Consider the following 21,678-nt stretch of genomic DNA (forward strand, 5'->3'; position numbering starts at 1 on the left):
GTAAATGTAATAAATCATAAATGGTAGATTATCACTGGTTTGGTCCAGTTTCATATTTCAGGATATGTTGTGCTGCTTATTAATTGTCTTAATATTATATCATAAATGTTGAAATAAATATTGTCATCCTTAAATTACCAAATAAATGATCCAGGGCATCAATCGGGAAAGGCTTTTATCAGGATGAACATAACAGAGACAATAATCTGATTATCAGCTCTTCTCTTCATCACTCATGGTTTCAGTTCTTTACATTAGTCTTATATTTTTCCGCATTGTGTCTTGTATTAGGAATGACCTCGTTAACACATACCAGTGATGTTCTCATCTCTTGGAGGTTTGAAAAGTCTGTATTAAAAAAAAAACTGATATTACTGGTACTATTACTTATAACATATAAGAAGGACTTATATGAAAGGATGATTTTAAGAATCTACATGTAGAAAAATATATAAAATTCATATAGGCATATCATGAAAGTGTATGAAACATAGACAGACAGAACCTTATATAAATGGTTTATTCTATATAAAAATTTGATATCAGGTGAAACTTGTCAACATTTTATTCTAATCTTCAAAATTTCAATTAATGTTACTTAACTTGACAATTTCATATCTTATATAACTGTGTGTATTTAGAAATAATCTTGTGTTTTAATGATTTGAAAATAATGGGAAAAAATAAGAATTTGTAATAATAATGAACCCAGCACATGAAATCTAAATATGATGTGAGCAATTCTATCAACCGATAAACCATGATATACTAATTTTTCTTTCAACTGTACTTTGATTTTTACAGTTCAATAAAGGTGAATATCAGTCAGCTGTTCAAATGTTTTCACAGTACAGAGAATCAACATTTAATCAGTTATTGATAGTGAATAAAAGATTAATTCTGCATGTTATGAACTATACTGGCGTGCGACCAGTTCTCGCCGAGTACCATTTCTCGCCAGTACATTGTGACGTCATTTTATCAACACATAAAATTATAGACGAAAAATGACGTCACAATGTACTGGCGAGAAATGGTACTTGGCGAGAACTGGTCGCACGCCAGTATGTGCTAAAAAAATCATCAATACAATCATATAACCTATTCCTTACAAATATACTGTTCAAGCTAATGTGCATGAAAGTGTTAGACTAAAAATATTTTGTGAGTAAATGTTGGTAAATAAGCTTGTCATATGCTAGAGTAAACTCAGGGCCCTCTATGCGGTCAACCTTACCATTTATCATCAGATGGTTAATTTCATTTAAGAAAATTCGAACTAAAATTGTGATTATTTTAATTACAAACACTGACTGAATTAACAATGGATAATTCTTATGTTTGAACAAATTAGGATTATTGTGTAGCTATTCTGCATATAGGCTAGGCGATATTGTTTTCACGTGGATAATATACGAGCATAATAATCTGTAACGTTAACATAATACAATATAGCACATGTCATGATAAGACACCTACCATGCTTACTGCTTGCAAATGGCAGGTTTAGATCACAGGGAACTGGTGTATGGTCTCGTCCTTTTTTCCATTCCCTTTTTATGACACCCGACATCAGTTTGTGTTCGCAATATTCGTCAAACACTAATAAAATCCATCAGTTTTTGTCATTCCGACTTGTTGTTTACATCGAGATTTGGGAAATTACCGGAAATCGGCGCAAGTATGTCGTAAACTTTAAGTTTGTAAATGATTAAAAAAGTAAAACCTTTTGATGTAAATGTTGATATAAATTATATTTTATGCAAATTCATAAACTTACACATTATATTTCACTGTTTTAAACCTTAAATTAAGCAAATAAACCGTCGATGTGAAATACGATTGCTTGTCGCCAGACGACAGTTCGCGTTGCGCAATGAACTTGTTTTTGTCAGGTTCACATATCCTTAATGTATCTTGCACGTTTCAAATATTCCTTTCGCACGAAAACTGTTCCACAACAACCAAATTCATCTTTGTCAGATTGATCCATTTCTTATACGTTCAAAATGGCCGCTTCTTTGTTTCAAAGAGGGTTTTGAGATATGGAATACCGAACCCGAAGTTAAACTGATTGACCCTCATTCTCTCTTGTCTTATTTTCATTTCCGTAAACAGAATTAGCTCTTAATTTTTGCAATTTATATTTTCCTTCCCATAAGGATAATTTATGCTAAACTACGTTGAATTTGACTCAGTAGTTCTTGAGAAGATGTTTAAAAATACACCCCCCCCCCTTTTCTACAGTTTCGAGGTTTTCTCAGCTTCGAATAAAGATAGGTCTTTCATTTCTGCAATTTATATTTGCCTTACCATAAGAATGCTTTGTGCCAAATTTGGTTGAAATTGGATAAGCGGTTTTAGACGGACAGACAGAGAGACAGACGGACGACGGACAAACTGTGATCAGAAAAGCTCACTTCAGCTTTAAGCTCAGGTGAGCTAAAAATATGAAAACAGTTCTATCTGTTAATCTTAAATAATTAGTTATTTCTGCACAACAGTAAAAAATTCTAGCATAAGTACATTAATTTCATAGTCTCGATTATTATTACCGTGAAATATGCAAGTCTTCAATATCGTAATTGTGTATTTGAAATTGTTCATTAGATTTCTTGTATTTCAAAATAGTTTGCAACAAGAGAAAAGCTGTCAATGTGACAGCAAACCGGGTTTTCTTTTATGTGAACTGTATCCATAATCCTATCAACACGTATCCAGTGAAATGGAGTACCCTATATGCAACATTTTGCCAAAAAATGACTAAGTTCAAAAGCTGGTATTTTTTTCATAAATTATCAGAAATCAAAATCCTAGCAATATGCACACCTCTGATATATGAACAATTGATCTGCAAAAGAACAACTTCCTATCTTAAAAACTGTAGGAGGAGTTATCCGTACAATGAGGGTACCCTATATGCAACATTTTGCCAAAAAATGACTAAGTTCAAAAGCTGGTATTTTTTTCATAAATTATCAGAAATCAAAATCCTAGCAATATGCACACCTCTGATATATGTACAATTGATCTGCAAAAGAACAACTTCCTATCTTGAGAACTGTAGGAGGAGTTATCCGTACAATGAGGGTACCCTATATGCAATATTTTGCCAAAAAATGACTAAGTTCAAAAGCTGGTATTTTTTTCATAAATTATCAGAAATCAAAATCCTAGCAATATGCACACCTCTGATATATGTACAATTGATCTGCAAAAGAACAACTTCCAATCTTGAGAACTGTAGGAGGAGTTATCCGTACAATGAAGGTACCCTATATGCAATATTTTGCCAAAAAATGACTAAGTTCAAAAGCTGGTATTTTTTTCATAAATTATCAGAAATCAAAATCCTAGCAATATGCACACCTCTGATATATGTACAATTGATCTGCAAAAGAACAACTTCCTATCTTAAAAACTGTAGGAGGAGTTATCCGTACAATGAGGGTACCCTATATGCAAAATTTTGCCAAAAAATGACTAAGTTCAAAACCTGGTATTTTTTCGATAAATTATCGGAAATCAAAATCCTTGCAATATGCACACCTCTGATATATGTACAATTGATCTGCAAAAGAACAACTTCCTATCTTGAAAACTGTAGGAGGAGTTATCCGTACAATGAGGGTACCCTTTTGGCAGCCGCCCGCCCGCCCGCCCGCCCGCCATTTTCACCATTTTAATAACCGGATTTTTCCGTTGGAAAACCCGGTTAAAAATGATATACAACTTCTTTCATTCCAAATGTGTTACAATAATAATTACAAAGTAATATTTATAAAGACATTTTTTCCATCTACAATTGAAAAAATAAATAGTAGTTGCACTTCAAATTTGTCTGTAAATTAATTCTTATAATGAAATACGTTCCAACTACTATTGAAATAATTACTTCAATAGTAGTTGTATTTCAATAGTGTTTGCACAATGATTTTTCTAATGAAATACACCCCCAACCACTATTGAAATAATTATTTAATAGTTGTTGTATTTCAATAGTGTTTGCAAAGTTATTTTTACTAATGAAATACACCCCAACTACTAATGAAATAATAACTTCAATATGAATTACACCCCCAACTACTATTGAAATAATTTTTTAAATAGTGGTTTTATTTCAATAGTGGTTGCAAAGTGATTTTTCTAATGAAATACATTTCCAACCACTATTGAAATAATTTATTCAATAGTGGTTTTATTTCAATAATGGTTGCACCACCCTCTCCTTCCAATGAATACAAACAAATAGAATGATTCAACCTTGGAGTAATAGACGATTTGTATATTAAGAAATTTAGAAGATCAGACAATACTCGTTTACATATAACATGACTAATTTTCCAAAGTCTACGGATATCAAATGTAAACAGTGTATTACTACCATAAAAAATGATTTATGGCTTCAATATGATTGTATTTTCTTGGATAAGAAAGGAATTCTATTAGAAACGAAAAACCAAGAATGGAGTACGTGAAACATAAAAAAGAGAAATTCCGAAATCAATTTCAGCTTAAGCTATTTTTGAAGCCCAAGGTTTGTTATGATTCATTCGTTAGTTTCAAGAACATTCTAAACGATCTCCTATCCTCACCCATGTTCGATAACTCGAAATTGTCCGTATTTTTTTTTTATTTGTACCATATATCTGCTTTTTATTATGACAAATTAAATGGTCTTTTATTACATTTCTAGTATATTTATTTAATTATATCCATCGTAGGAAAATGTTCAATATTTTTGTAAAATTGATGAACAGCACTAATAACTTTCTTTTTATATCCTTTTTTTGTAAAGTTTTAAGGACAAATAACATTTTTTGATGTAAAAAGTAAATATTTTGATGCTGAGGGTCGGAGTACCTTAACTACAATATCGTTCCCTATACTGGACATGAAACAGTGTATACATGTCTATATACACTTGTTTAAAAACGATTATTTAAATGTATAGCTACCAGTAGGTTATTGCATTTTAAAAACATGTATAGGTTATCGCAGATTAAAAAGCTCACTGAAAAGATGCATCACCTTTAGGAGACCACCCTTACATGTATCATACTATATGAAAATCATACTTTATGATCTTTGATTTTCATGGACACCGTTTTGACATAATATCGTAGATCATATGTTAAAAAATTGTATGATAATCATATGTTCATTTCATACGGTATTATAAGATAAAATGTTTATCAGTACAATAATATAAGGTAAAATACAATATTGCATCCTATCACATTAAATACATATTATATAATACAATAAAATACCGTAATTAATAATGATGCAATGTGATATCGTAAAATATAACATGGCATTGTATTATTTATACATTGTTGTATTTGATCACATGATACAATACCATAAAACATAGGTAATCACTGATTACAAAGCTCACCGAGACGAGACATCACCCTTATGAGACTTCATCTTTATGAGACCACCTTTATCATATTAAATGAAAATCATACTTTATGATCTTGGATACTCATGGATTCTGTTTTGACACAATATCGTATATCATCTGTTAAAAGAATTGTATGATAATCATATGTTCATATGTTAATCAATACAATAATATAAAATTAAATATTGCATCCTATCATATTTACAACATAAATCAATAATAATAATTATACAATAAAATACAATAATAAACAATGATGAGATATGATATTGTAATGTATGATATGACATTGTATTGTGTTGTACGTTATTGTATTTGATCACATAATACAATATCATAATATATAAAACAATATCGTACTAGATTACAATATCATATTACATAATACATCATAAAATTTAAACGTATGATATTACATTGTATAATATAGAATGATATTGTATGATACTGTATCATTTTTGATACATAATATGAGATATTGTATAATATGATACAATATAATTTGATACAACATTGTATCATATCAAATGATACAATATTATGTGATAAAGTAAAATATTATATAATAAATATCATATCATACATATTCTATCATATGATACAATTATATATTTTACAATATCATACAATACAATGTGATATCATATTATAAACCAATATCAGATTATACAATATCGTATGATATGATATAATAAAGTATTACAGTATCATATTATACAATTTCATGTGATATAATTCTATATTACAGAAACTAATATCATATTATACAATATCGTATGATACAATATTATAGAATATACAATTTTGTATGATATGATACAATATTATATTTTGCAATATCTTATGTAATAGTATGTGATAAAATAATAAATTAATAATACAATATAATATTATACAATATTGTATCATAATATACAATACTTTACATAACGATATCATGATACAATATCATAACATAAAATATAAAAAAAAAATTGATCTAATATCATATCGTATCATATAACTTTTTATAATATTACATACGATATTATATTGTATCATATTAAACAATATTGTTTCATACCATACAATACTATATCATAGGAATCATGTTATATCATTTATCAACAAACACATCTATCTATCGAGCTGGTTTGAGTGAGGTAGGAGATTTCTTTAGCATCCTTGATAATGGAGATCAGGCTCTGCATCTGAAGCAACCTCTGCGTTTCATTTATAATATAGTTAAATCAATTATGCAAGCTATCATCCATAAAACATGTGACCTGTTCCAAAAAAACTAAACCTCATCCAGCATCCGAAACCTATGGCTCAGATTCAGCATTCAAGCCTGTCAGGTGCATCAGTATACATAAGACACATCTCCATGCAAGTTTGGTAAAGTTCAGACCAGTAATAAATAAGATATTATCATCAGAGGGCACTAGCAATTAAAACCTTAACCTGCTCCAGCATCCGCAACCTATGGCTCAGATTCAACATCCATGCCTGTCAGGTGCATCTGTATCATAAAACACACCATCCATTCAAGTTTGGTGAAGTAAGGACCTGTAATAACTAAGATATATTTTTTTAGCATCCTTGATAATGGAGATCAAGCTCTGCAACTGAAGCTTCCTCTGTGATTCATTCATATTACAGTTTAATCAACTATGCAAGTTTGAAATAGTACCGGTACTATTATCTATTAAACATGTGACCTGTTTCAAAAAACTTAACCATATCCAGCATCTGAAACCTATGGCTCAGACTCAGCATTCAAGCCTGTCAGGTGCATCAGTATCATAAAACACACCATCCATGGAAGTCAGGTGAGGTTAGGACAAGTAATAACTAAGATATAATCATCAGCGGGCACCTGTTTCAAAAACTTTTACAAGCTCCAAAAACCTTAACCTCCTCAAGCATCCGAAACCTATGGCTCAAATTCAGCATTCAAGCCTGTCTGGTGCATCAGTATCATTAGACACACCATCCATGTAAGTCTGGTGAAGTTTGGACAAGTAGTAACTAAGATATAATCATCAGAGGGCACCTGCAACAAAAACTTTAACCAGCTCTTAAAACCTTAACCTCCTTCAGCATCTGTAACCTATAGCTCAGATTCAGCACCCAATCCTGCCTGGTGCAGCAGTATTATAATACACACTATCCATGCAAGTTTGGTGATGTACGGACCAGCAGTAACTTAGATATTGCTATCAAAGGGCACCTGCAACAAAAACTTTAACCTGCTCCAAAAACCTTAACCTCCTCCAGCATCCAAAACCTATAGCTCAGATTCAGCACTCAAGCCTGTCTGGTGCATCAGTATCATAAGACACACCATCCATGCAAGTTTGGTTAAGTACGGACCTGCAGTAACTCAGATATTGCTATCAAAGGGCACCTGCAACAAAAACTTTAACCTGGTCCAACAACCTTAACTTCCCCCAGCATCTGAAATTTAGGACTCAGATTCAGCATCCAAGTCTTTCAAGTCCATAAGTAGGTCCAGATGCATCATCCATGCAAGTTTGGTGAAGATAGGACAAGTAATAGCTTAGATACAAGACCTGCAACAAAAACTTTAACCAGGTCCGGACGCCGACGCCGACACCGACGCCGACGCCGAGGGTATAGCATAAGCTCCCCCTGACTTCATCTCGGTGAGCTAAAAATGATTAATGATACAATATTATTACTTATTAGGTTAGTTACTGACTCACTACGGAAAGAAATTGGGTTGAACAACCTCTTAGATTGGGAGGCAAAGCCGAGCCATTAATGAGATTGATCAACCCAACATATTTCTGTAGTGAGTCAGTAACTAACCTAATAAGTGTTTTGTTTTCACGAGGACTATCAAGCGACATATTTATTCATAAATAGCGATGATATACGCAAAGCCATGTACAAGATGCTTAACACCTCGTTATTTTAACTCATTTAATCTCTTGAAAAATTTTCAATCTCACCTTTCAAATGCTCTCTAAAAATCTTTGCTTCACCTATGTTCACTTACAATGTTTTGTTGCTATTCAATTTTACAAAGTTTTCTCCCTTTCCTCTGCAGAGATTTGAGCAAATTTCGACGCTTCCATTTTGTTCTCCTCCAGACAAAACAATGTGACGTCAATATTCTAAGGGCAACTACTCTAATTTTAAAGAATTTCAAAGGGCAACTACTCCAAATACTATAAGAACTTACAGCATGCGATTGATGTATCAAATACTATGAAATGTCGAAATGAGTAGGGAAAGCGTCGGCCAATGACAGCCATATTGCTCACCGAACAAATATAGAGATATATGAGGCAATCACGTGCTATGTCTAAACTAATGAAAGTGTGACATTTCAGTCCAAGGGAAAACAAAGTATTATATGATACAATATCATATCATGTAATACATCACAAAATTATAACATATATCATATTGCATAATATAGTATGATATTGTATTGTATGATACTGTATCATATTTGGTACATGCTATGGTATGGTCTCATATGATATTATCATTTTGATACAACATTGTATCATATCATAGATTACAATATCATGTGATGTAATAAAAAATACAATATTGTATCATATAATATTGCCTCATATAATTTGCAATATTATATATATTCGATTTCATATAATAGACAGTTTCATGTGATATAACAATATAGCATATACATATTGCACACTATCGTATGATATGATATTATAAATAATCCAATATCGTACAATATGATACAATATTATACATTGTAATTGCATATGTAAAAGTATCATGTAATAAATAATATATAATATTTTATTATATACTTAGTTATATATATTCGGTTTTTTGCACATGTGATACAGATAATCACAAAACTCGTATCGGCCTTCGGGGCTGATACAGGTTATCAGCCCTAGGGCTGATACGGATCCGTATCACACAGCTTGGGGAACACCTCTGCTTTTTTCGTTTTGCTATTTGTGCATGTTTACAAATGAAAAATAAAAATTTGTTACAGTCAACATTTTAAGTGCAGTTGAAAACTTCAAATGCTACATGTAGCAAATGTTTTTAAAGCTGAGGAAATTTCGGTTCTGTAAATACATGTTTGGTAAAACGATAAGATCTCATATTTTCATTAAATACATGTACAGACTACTTTCAAATAATATTTAAAATCAATTTGTTCAAGTTGATGTGGGTTTTATTTTTATTTTTTCATTACTAAGAATGTAATAAATATAATAATAGATACCCTTTTTCCATATCGATCACAGCCTATATCAGCCTTCGGCCCTCGGGCTAATATTGGAGTCTCGGGCTGATACTGGCTGTGATTTGGAAAAGGGTATGCATTATTTTCAATGTATCATGTCAAACAAAAGTGTATCATATCATACAATACTATATCATAGGAGTCATGTTATATCATTTAACAACAAACACATCTTTCAAGCAGGTTTGACTGAGGTAGGAGATTTTTTAAGTATCCTTGATAATGGATATCAGGCTCTGCATCTGACGCTACCTCTGCAATTCATTTATATTGTAGTTAAATCAACTATGCAAGCTATTATCTATAAAACATGTGACCTCAGTCTTTGCGCTTAACTTTTTTTACTACAAGCCCATAGGGCAAGTGAGGTTACAAAATCTGGTAGCCCAAACAAAATTTTATTAGCCAAAATCAAGAACAATAAAAACAACTTGACAAAAGATGACTTATCATATTAAATTATATGATAATAATATTTAGTTATCCTTTTTATTCAAAAAATTACCTTTCACGATTCATGATTTTTTTTTATATTTGATATGTTGTAGCCAGTGATAATAAGAAACTTATATACTGAATTCATGATTATTTCAAATTCTGCATGTTAAAAGCAGAAATGGGTCAATAAATATCTGATTCCTGATGATCAACTCATCCCCGTACTTTCAGTACTTTGATTCAACACGTTGTCAATGATAGACTGGCAATGCCTGCCAGACTGGCAATGCAAAATATCGTAGGATAGAGACAAAGGACCAGTATATTTCAATGACGAAGAAATAAGAGCTATTTGCATTATATCGTCCATTATCAATTCACGTTTGTACTCAAAATCCACTCCAAGAGATCTGATGATAGAAAGGGTCTTCGATCTTCTCGCTTCGCGAGCTGGGTTTTTCTAAAAATAGATTTTATGCTTGATATGGAACAAGGTTTTCCCCGTGTAAGTTGTCGAATTCATGGGCGGCGATTGAACAAAAACTACTTTGATTTGTTTTATTTTGTAAACATCAAGAAAAACTTTAGAAATATATATGTGTAAAAAAAGATAAGATTGTTTAAGCATTTCAAATTGACAATCACGCAAACAAAAGAGGCACTATTTTCATTAGCGCATGAATAATGTAGTGCAAAATATTCGCAGAAACGGTTATGATAACAAGGACTCGCTCACTTCGCGAGCCGACTCAAAAAATGGTTTCATAATTTTAATTACCGCCGGAAACAACGCACTAGCGCATCGGGCATGCGCGAAAATAATATTTGGTAGCCGGATCCTGATTTTACTAGCCTCAGTCATCGGGCTACCGCTTAATTTCGAAGACTGTGACCTGTTCCAAAAAAACTAAACCTCATCCAGCATGCGAAACCTATAGCAGAGATTCAGCATTCAAACCTGTCAGTGTCATAGGACGCATCATCCATATACGTCTGGTGAAGTTAAAACCAGTAATAACTCAGAAGTATTCATCAGAAAGCACCTGCTCCAAAAACTTTCACCAGCTCTTAAAACCTTAAATTCTTCCAGCATCCGAAACATATGAATCAGATTCAGCATTTATATCATAAGACGCACCATCCATGCAAGTGTGGTGAAGTTAGGACCAGTAATAAGGCCTAACAAAAAAATTTGTGTGTTTCGGGTAACCCGACCTAACCTACAAAAATGGCCCGATCCTACCATTTTTAGACTGTTTTCCCCAGGCCGATTTTGCATGGCGGTACCGCCATTGAAGATCCGCCGCCATGCATCACACAGTGCCGCCATGCTTCCCGCTATGCATGTTTATTTCAAAGCAAAATTCTTTTTCCGATTATTACACATCTTAACTGTAATTAGTAGATATAAAGTTATCGTTTATCCGCTCAAACTTCAGAAAAACACTTGCACCCGCAGTGAGCGCAGTTAATTTCGACATCGATCTCAGCAATGGGGCACACGTGGTTTACGGTTTAAGAACTTAGCTTATGATTAAGATATATTTAAACTGAGTTTATTAATTGGTGATTAATGCATAAATAGGGACGTGATTACTTCTTGTTTTAATATAATGTGCTTTTTTCGACATCTCCGCCATTATCGAATGCTGTGGATTTTCCAAGATCTAAAAATAGCACAATGTTCACTCGATGGTGTTAGCTTGGATTCGATATGCTTGAACTCTTTATTTGCCCCAAGGATATTGGAAACTTGAAAAAATGTACACAATAAAGAAAAAAAAACTACAGTTTTTTGCAGAAATGCACGGAAGCAATGTCACACGACTAGAAACATCGTATATTGTATGCCTATTAAAATGATTGACTGTGTACATACATGTAAACGGGGAAGGGGACTGGTGTCAAGATATCACAGAAACTTTCATATGAACCCCCAATTTAAACAAGAAATATTCACTGCCCAGAATAAGTTGAATCAAGTTTGATGTAATTGTATGGACTTGTTCTGCCTATTTCTTGTTCAACACCCCCCTAAAAAAATATCTTCTATAAGGAGTGGGAGTGGAGTGGGACAGAAGCTGATGTTGAACTGCCATGTGAATCTATATTTCTTGTGTTTTGTGAAAACTTGTGAGGACCAACCTCTTAAAAAACTGATTTTGAAAAAAAAATGTTATTAGTTTTTCAAGAAAAAAACCCAGAAATATTGTATATTAAATATACACAGATATGAAAATATAATTATGAATTGAAATGATACTTGTTGATGTAGATTTCATGAAAATGCATCGATTATAGTACATATCATGTAGTACGTTTCATCAAATGGTTATATTATTACGCACAGTGATTTTGCCGGCTTAGGCGCTTTAATGCCGCACCGCGCACTTACTCTGAAAAACTTCCCCCCATGCTTCAAAAATTTTCTGGGGAAAACACTGTTAGATGTCTGATTTTATCCGATTGTGAATTTTATCTTATTTCCAATAAAAATTACCTTTTTAAATATAAAACAAAGAAACATTCTTATGATTCATACAAAAAAAATATGATAAAATTAAAAAAAATCCCTACCTACCTAACCTAATTTTTTCATCAGTGTTACCCTAAACACACAATTTATTTTTTTAGGCCTAACTAAGATATATTGTTTAACACCCTTGATAATGCAGATCAAGCTCTGCTTCTGAAGCTACCTCTGCAATTCATTTATATTATAGTTAATTAACTATGCAAGTTTGAAATAGTGTATTTTGAGTAGAGCATATAGTAATGGTACAACACTTTTTCTTTACAGTGGGTTAAACACTAGTAAAGATCACTCAAAATTTCAAAGATCAATATAAGAATTCAGTTCAATTTTGAATTCTGATTTGCATACTGCATTTAAAAAAAAGAATTAAATAACGCATTAGATACCGTTTAAAGTCATACATAATTGCCAAGGATGCAATTCCATAAAGTTTTTAAGGAGACGGTTTATCAAAAATAATTAAAGCAAAAGAATAAGGAGATAAGGAGAAATTCAAATTTTAGGGAGCTATCGCTCATTCTTATTTTTTTTTATAACACCTAGATCACAAGCCGTAATAAATCCATTCACTTTGTTTACATATACCCTTGACTGCATTCATTTAATGAAATGAATATCCAATCCCAACTTCTCGATCCTTTTTGGTAGAGCTCAGAGTTTACCTGCTTTTCTTTGCATTAGCATAAAACGCCAGGTTAGAGATATATATATATTAACCTCTTCATGTCCACAACTTTATTGTGATGAGCGTTCTTTGTTCAATATAATCATTTAAATCTCAAACTGTGTCCCTTTTAAAATATGGATTCTCAAAGTGTTATCAATAAACATGATAAAATATAAATAAAAATATGCATATTTTGAATAACTGTACCTTTTGTACTTGATATCTTGATTGACTTTTTTATCTCCTCTACATCCTCTGTAAGAATGAATATTTAATATATATATATAAGCATATAATATTATTTGGGATCCTTTCTTATATATTTAAGAAATAAAGTACGAGTTTTCGTGAATGTTGTAGAATAACCTCCGAGGTCGAGAAAAGTTGTTTTGACATATATTCATAACATTTCGAATTTCTACGAACACAACTCAATTAATTATATTAATTCTAAACCCAATGTGTCTGATATCTCTTAATACAAAGGAAGAATCATATAAAAAGTAAATGATTAAATTATAAGCAGGTTGATACATTGATTTTGATGTGTTCTATTATTATGGAGTTCTTCTTAAACATACAGAATAAACAAATCTCTGGATTACTGGATTAAGCTAATTGTTCTAAATTTTTTATGATATTGTCACTCCACTATTAATGAAGGTGCGTCATGGTACATTGTTATGTTAATTAACCAAAACAAGCACTGTTACTATTATACAATTATATTTATATAATCTTATGATCCATTTTGATAAACCATCTTGTCTGTTACCTTGCAGATTTGTAACGTCAGTCTGTAACCCTTCAACAGTCTTCAGTGTATCTATGAGGTGCTGTATCGAATCAGGGTCCATATAACAAGTTTTCAATTTGATAAGAGAGTCCTGGTATTTTGTTGCAGTCCCAAGATAGCCTTCCAGCTCTTTTACAATTTGAGAAATATGATTCCATTTTCGTTCAAAATCTGGTTCTGAGAGAGAAATATCCGTACCATGTCCATACCATTCGTTTCTTAAAATACGAATTCGTTCTATGTTTGCCGATACACTTTTATCAGTTGGTTCTGGATCTTGTCCCCATGTGTTTTTATGTGGAGGAATATTAGAACACATGTTACGTAATAGAAAATAGAGCAACGTAACGTCAAAGGCGGAGTAGTTTTTGCCATAGACAATCCGTTTTTGTTTTTCACTGATAGAAGGTTTGCCCTTTTGAGGTACGTAAGTTTTAACTTTCTTTTCCAAGTCAGGTGGAGATATCTCATTTGCGAGAACGTCGCGTAGTACATCCATGCAGGGACCCAATATAGCCCGGGCAAGTCGAGCAAGATGTGTTGTCCCTGTGGTCGATTCATATTTTGATAAGGACATCCTTTCTTGTTTGTAGCATCAACAAGATTTCCTACAAAAATATATATGATAAGAATGTATGCTAAACCTTGCTGACCCAATACACGAAATTACAGTTCAATGGGGTACTTTGACTTGTGTTTAATATTTCACAAGCTTTAGTTAGAACCAAGAGTTAGAACTAAAGCACGGCTCCTTTACTTTGCATTTTGTCAAGGAACCTAAGCAAAGCAAATTTAAATGTATGCATAAAAAGGGCGAAATGGTATGTCATCTTGATTAATTGCCAGTTTCAATACATTAGCCTTTATTCGATTAAAGCTGACATGACTTTATAAAAGTATTTGGTCGCCATATTATTTTCAATTCCTCCTCATCTGCTACTGAGTATATGAACTGGTTGAAAGAGTTATGATTGTTTGGTTTCCAAAGTGGTAGCAAAGTATGTACAACCCTACAAATGCATGAATTACAGTTTGTAGTAAAATCGAAAAAATGAGACTCCGGGGCCACATCGCTCCCCGTCTCACCCGAGTAACATTGCCAATAATTCCTTTCAAAGCAAAAAATATAATATACAATAACAAGCTCTAAAAACAATTCATTCAAATTATGAAGAGAGATAATATCTCAAAGTTCTTTATATATTGCTGATAGTAATTCAATTATATTATAATTTTGGTAGAGGGCTTCCTGGTCTACAAAATTATGAATTCAGTTTTCCTGACAGGTGTGCAGGTAGAGAAAATAAATTTTATTAAACATTATATGCATTAACAGTTTACATCCATTTTCGCCCCACCCAAGAATTCAAGGTAAATTGAAATTTACAATTTTAGTTAAACTTCCTGGTTATCATTATTAAGAAGTCAGTTTTTCTTACAGATTTGTGAAAGTAGAGAAGAACCCCGACAACCTGAACCCCTGACCCGGGGGCCATGAATTTCACAAATTAGGTAGAGGAGTTTGTAAACATTATAACCATGCATTCAGGTTTTTTTCCCCACATGTCTGAGAGTAAAGATGATTTTCTAAGAGTTAATACATTTTCACTGTATGGCTAAATTGGCCCCGCTCTAGGGCCTTAACCCGTCCCAGGGGTCATGAATTTCACAATTTAGGAAGTCGAGTCCATGTACACCATAACCATGCATTCAGTTTTCTTCAAATATATATATGGGAGTAGGGAAGAAAAATTTCTAATATTTAAATACATATTTACTATATGGCCAAATTGGCCCCAAATTAAAACCTGAACCCCCTGATCAAGGGGCCACAAATTTCACAATTTTGGTAAAGGGCTTCATGAACATCATATTAACCATGTATTCAGTATTTTGTCACATGGGTAGGAGAAGAGAAGATTTTTCAAAATTTGGCTTTTTTGTATACTGTGTATGTTGCCCCACCTGTCCCCCCCCCCCCCCCCAAGGGTGGTAGAGTCTAGAATCTAACAATTAGGATTCCTCTTACCATAGAGATGCTTCAAACCAAAAATGGTAATAATTGTCTATGTAATTTTCAAGAACTTAATAATGTAAAATTATTAATGCACAATGCATGACGTTGAAGACAAACTGCAATAAAAATGGAACCAATCAATAATCGATTACATAGAGAAATCTTGTGTAATCGATTATTAATCAACTTAAGGTAGTCCATCCATAACTGAGGTGAATTTAACAACTTTGATTGATATGAACTATATTGAATATCTATTTTGAAATTATTATGAGGCCGATGAAAACCAAACTCTGGAATATGTATGCAGTTAATTAAATGAACTTTTTGCACTTGAAACTTTTTTAAAAGAGTTGTCTGCCCCTTGCAAAAATTTTTTAAAAAAATCAATTATTAAAAATATGTACAGTAAAAAATAATTTTTTTAGCATTATCAAAGAAAAGGAAAGCTTTTGCAACTTTTTACCAAGAGATTTGTGAGAAAATTATTTGTACTATAAAGATTTATTTAAAAATGCATTTTTCCCATAGACTTCAATGTTAACTTCAATATGGGATAAATTTGTTAATATTAAAAAAAATTTAAAATTTTTAAAGATGAATCTTTATTATTAAATAAACCCCTTAAAACCACACTAGGATTTTAGTAATCAAACATTCAATTCATTAGATATGAAATTTGATAGTTATGGTTGGACAACCTTAACTCATTTTTGTCTTGTATTTGAACAGGTTGGGCAAACTACCTTTTATGGATATTGTTGTCATTGTGCAGAACGATGCGTACAGCTAAAAACTGTCCAATTAGTAAAAAAAATGCAACAGATGTGATTTATTACATGTTTACGTTTTTACAATAAACACGTGGACACGTGGTTTAGACTAATTTACAACAAGTGACTGCGAGAACGTCAATTTATAAATTAAAATTTTCAAATTTTTTGTAAAGAATGCAAAGATTAGGTACTAATTAAAATTTTTCATGCTCACATTAACAAACATTGCCGATTTTCCATGTTAAATAGTACATTGAAATACTCATAGTCTTCATAAGTCATTATATTCCAGTATTTGATTTTCGTAAATTTTGTATTTATCGCTGTTGTAGTGCTATTTGTTGACTAGAATTTAAATCTGAATTCATCTTGATACATGTTTATTGTTGTATGACATTTATATAACACAATAGTAATAATCAATATGCATGTACATCGATCATATGTACATGCATATTGAAGTAGTATGTGTCATCTTTGTATAATCTCGCTCTAATAGAATATGCCATAAGTCCGAGTAGATGCATACACTAACTGTAAGTACTGTCTAAAAGAATACATGGATTAATATCAAGAGTACGCACAACACATGCATCTTGTAACCATTTACACTTAAGCTTTAAATGGCCACATGAGGTTTTGAATGCCTGACATTGTACGAACAAGAGTCGAATGCTTAGGACCGTGAAATCACATGAAATCTGTCTTCACTAAAAATCAGCGCTGGCAGTAAGGCTTCTGTCAACAAATAGACTTATACAATGCAGTTGATGAACCCAAATTTTAACCATTGCATTTTTTAAACATAGTATTTTTGTAGGAACTATCCCATGATGCATTTCAACCCAGAAATGTCATTTAACTGATTGGTCAGTTTGTCAATTACGTCTGTGCCTCATTTAGTATGTCAATTTATTCTGACGTCACAGAAAATAGTTTCCCCAACCTGTTGAATGTAATCGATTACATCATTGCATGTTATCAAGCAATAATTGATTACCTTTAATAATCAAAGTACTGACGGGAGTTGATTTTATCAATTATTATTAATTTTAAAATCAACGATATGTAATTTTGCAAAGTAGTAACTGCATAGGAGAGTTGATTAAAATCAACTCCCAAAAAATTAATTCATTAAAATGTGAATGATATACCTCTTCTGAACATATTGTATAAACTTTTCAAGTTGATTCTGTTTTAGAGTTAAAAGGGTATTTTCATTATAAATGATATGAAAAATGAGATTTCATATATCTAGGGGGGTTTAGTCCCCCCCCCCCCCCCCTTCTACTTGTTTTGCCAAATTAGACCTAACCATTAAGAACATAACAATAGGGATGGTTCAGTCCCCCCCCCCCCTCCCCCCAATGAAATTTTAATAGTGATATTGAAAATTTGAGTCATAGTAGGTATACTAGCACCCCCCCCCCCACCACCACCACAGATTAGGAATTTCATGATTTGATTTAAGGGGGGGGGGGGGGGGGGGGGGGCAGGTAAGATTGGAGTTATAGGTATAGCTTCCCCCCACGGATTATGGGAATTCTTGTCAAGATTTTTTATGATTAGTTAACCCCTCCCCCCTTTCAATTTGCTTCCGACGCCACTGTTATTAAAGTACATGCAACAAATTGTTAAAGTATAGGCCTCGGCTGAATTTAGAAAATGTCTCCAAATGCATCCTTATCATGCGCGGATCTAGAGGGGGGGTCGGGGGGGTCCCGACCCCCCCTGGAAAATGAAAATTTATTGAATTTACATAGTAAAATTATCACGAAAATATGCCTCGGACCCCCCCTGGCAAACACAATTATCCTTCGGACCCCCCCTGGAAAAATTTTCTGGATCCGTGCATGCTTATCACTACCACAAAGTTGTGACAAGACAAGACCCTCCCCCCCCCCCCCCCACACACACGCACACATCGCGAAAAATTACACGGGGTCGGCCAGCTGTCAATTGCAAAGCTATCGATAAGAAAAACAAAATATTTAAAGAAATTGGTTTTGAGATTGTGATTAATATGAGACATAAGAAGCAACACCCTCTTTAAAAAAATGAAGAACAAGTGAAAAGCTGTCAATTTGACAGCAAACCGGGTCTTCTTTTATGTTTTAACTGTATCCATAATCCATGTCAACCCATATCCAGTGAAATGGAGTACCCTGTATGCAACATTTTGCCAAATAATGACTAAGTTCAAAAGGTCGTATTTTTTTCATAAATTTTTGGAAATCAAAATCCTAGCAATATGCACACCTTTAATATAAGTACAATTGATCTGCAAAAGACTAACTTCCTATCTTGAAAACTGTAGGTGGAGTTATCCGTACAATGAGGGTACCCTATATGCAATATTTTGCCGAAAAATGACTAAGTTCAAAAGCTGGTATTTTTTTCATAAATTTTTGGAAATCAAAATCCTAGCAATATGCACACCTTTAATATAAGTACAATTGATCTGCAAAAGAACAACTTCCTATCTTGAAAACTGTAGGAGGAGTTATCCGTACAATGAGGGTACCCTATATGCAATATTTTGCCGAAAAATGACTAAGTTCAAAAGCTGGTATTTTTTTCATAAATTATCAGAAATCAAAATCCTAGCAATTTGCACACTTCTGATATAAGTACAATTGATCTGCAAAAGAACAACTTCCTATCTTGAAAACTGTAGGAGGAGTTATCCGTACAATGAGGGTACCCTATATGCAATATTTTGCCGAAAAATGACTAAGTTCAAAAGCTATTATTTTTTTCAAAAATTATCGGAAATCTAAATCCTAGCAATATGCACACTTCTGATATATGTACAATTGATCTGCAAAAGAACAACTTCCTATCTTGAAAACTGTAGGAGGAGTTATTTGTACAATGAGGGTACCCTTTTGGCAGCACCCCGCCCACCCGCCCGCCATTTTCACCATTTTAATAACCGGATTTTTCCATTGGAAAACCCGGTTAAATATTCCAAAGATAAGGTTAACGGTCCTGAAATCAAAATGTGTTTAAATACATGTAAAGTAACATAAATTTTTCCGCGAAAAATTACCAAATCTTTGAAGGTTGTTTATTCTTACTAATTCAGAAAAAAAACAAGAGTAAAGCTGTCAATGTGACAGCAGAACGGGTTTTCTTTTGTGTGAACAGTATCAATAATCCATTTGTCAATCATGAATTGATAAATACTACCTATCCAAAGAAATGGGGTACTCTATATGCAATGTTTTTGCCCAAAAATTACAAAGTTCAACAGCTGATATTTTTTAATAAATTATCAGAAATCAAAATCCTAGCAATTTGCACACCTTTAATATAAGTACAATTGATCTGCAAAAGAACAACTTCCTATCTTGAAAACTGTAGGAGGAGTTATCCGTACAATGAGGGTACCCTATATGCAATATTTTGCCGAAAAATGACTAAGTTCAAAAGCTGGTATTTTTTTCATAAATTATCGGAAATCTAAATCCTAGCAATATGCACACTTCTGATATATGTACAATTGATCTGCAAAAGAACAACTTCCTATCTTGAAAACTGTAGGAGGAGTTATCTGTACAATGAGGGTACCCTTTTGGCAGCACCCCGCCCACCCGCCCGCCATTTTCACCATTTTAATAACCGGATTTTTCCATTGGAAAACCCGGTTAAATATTCCAAAGATAAGGTTAACGGTCCTGAAATCAAAATGTGTATAAATACATGTAAAGTAACATAAATTTTTCCGCGAAAAATTACCAAATCTTTGAAGGTTGTTTATTCTTACTAATTCAGAAAAAAAAACAAGAGTAAAGCTGTCAATGTGACAGCAGAACGGGTTTTCTTTTGTGTGAACAGTATCCATAATCCATTTGTCAATCATGAATTGATAAATACTACCTATCCAAAGAAATGGGGTACTCTATATGCAATGTTTTTGCCCAAAAATTACAAAGTTCAACAGCTGATATTTTTTAATAAATTATCAGAAATCAAAATCCTAGCAATTTGCACACCTTTAATATAAGTACAATTGATCTGCAAAAGAACAACTTCCTATCTTGAAAACTGTTCGAGGAGTTATCGGTACAATAAGGGTACCTTTTTGACAGCCACTCGCCTGCCCGCCATTTTTACTATTTCAATAATCGGAAACCCGGTTAAAAATTTTCTCTCGAAATTCTTAGAATTCATAAGCAATGGAGTTACATGGGACTGTATATTGCCGAGCCTGAAGTTACAAATGCAGAAACTACGGATTAAAAGAGTGCAAAGTTGAAGGTTTAATTAACTAATGTAAACAATAAAGTTGCAAAATGTGCATCATGTGAAGGAACTGAGTGAAAACTTACACGTGTTTATGCCCGAGTTTTATAGGTTACATGATCAGAATTACACATATTCATACTCAGGCTCACACATCAATACGATTGCATATTTGGATTTACAAGTTTACATGTCTGGATTTTTAAACACGATTACCCTCCATACATAATTATTATGTTGTTATTGATATCTTGCAAACTAAAAATTTGATCAAATTTTACACTTGAAATATTATCCACAATAAAAAAAAGATTTTTGAGGGAACCGTAATTGCTACATGAATTGAATGAATTGTGTTTGGAGCTTGTAATTGTTTTAATTTAATTGATCCTTTTTGGGGCTAATTTATTTGCTATCTAAACATAAGGGTGGTCACACCTCATTAACTGCATTGTGGATTTCTGAACTGACAAGGACAAACAATAATAGTGACACTTACACACCCTTTATGGCCAAAAAGACAAAAAATGTTACCCTCTCT

General features: G+C 32.7%; 1 protein-coding gene across 1 annotated transcript in view; it reads right to left on the bottom strand.

Moving 5' to 3' along the window:
- Window positions 1-21,678, bottom strand: part of LOC128159144 (serine/threonine-protein phosphatase 6 regulatory ankyrin repeat subunit B-like) — a 60,696-nt gene that overhangs the window by 34,783 nt on the left and 4,235 nt on the right. Inside the window, 2 exon segments of the mRNA XM_052822201.1 lie at window positions 13,508-13,555; window positions 14,076-14,704. Of these exon segments, the coding sequence (XP_052678161.1) occupies window positions 13,508-13,555; window positions 14,076-14,673 (646 nt within the window). The 5' untranslated portion in view covers window positions 14,674-14,704.

The sequence above is a fragment of the Crassostrea angulata genome, chromosome 8 (assembly GCF_025612915.1).
Source record: "Crassostrea angulata isolate pt1a10 chromosome 8, ASM2561291v2, whole genome shotgun sequence".
In the NCBI taxonomy this organism is placed as follows: Eukaryota; Metazoa; Mollusca; class Bivalvia; order Ostreida; family Ostreidae; genus Magallana; species Magallana angulata.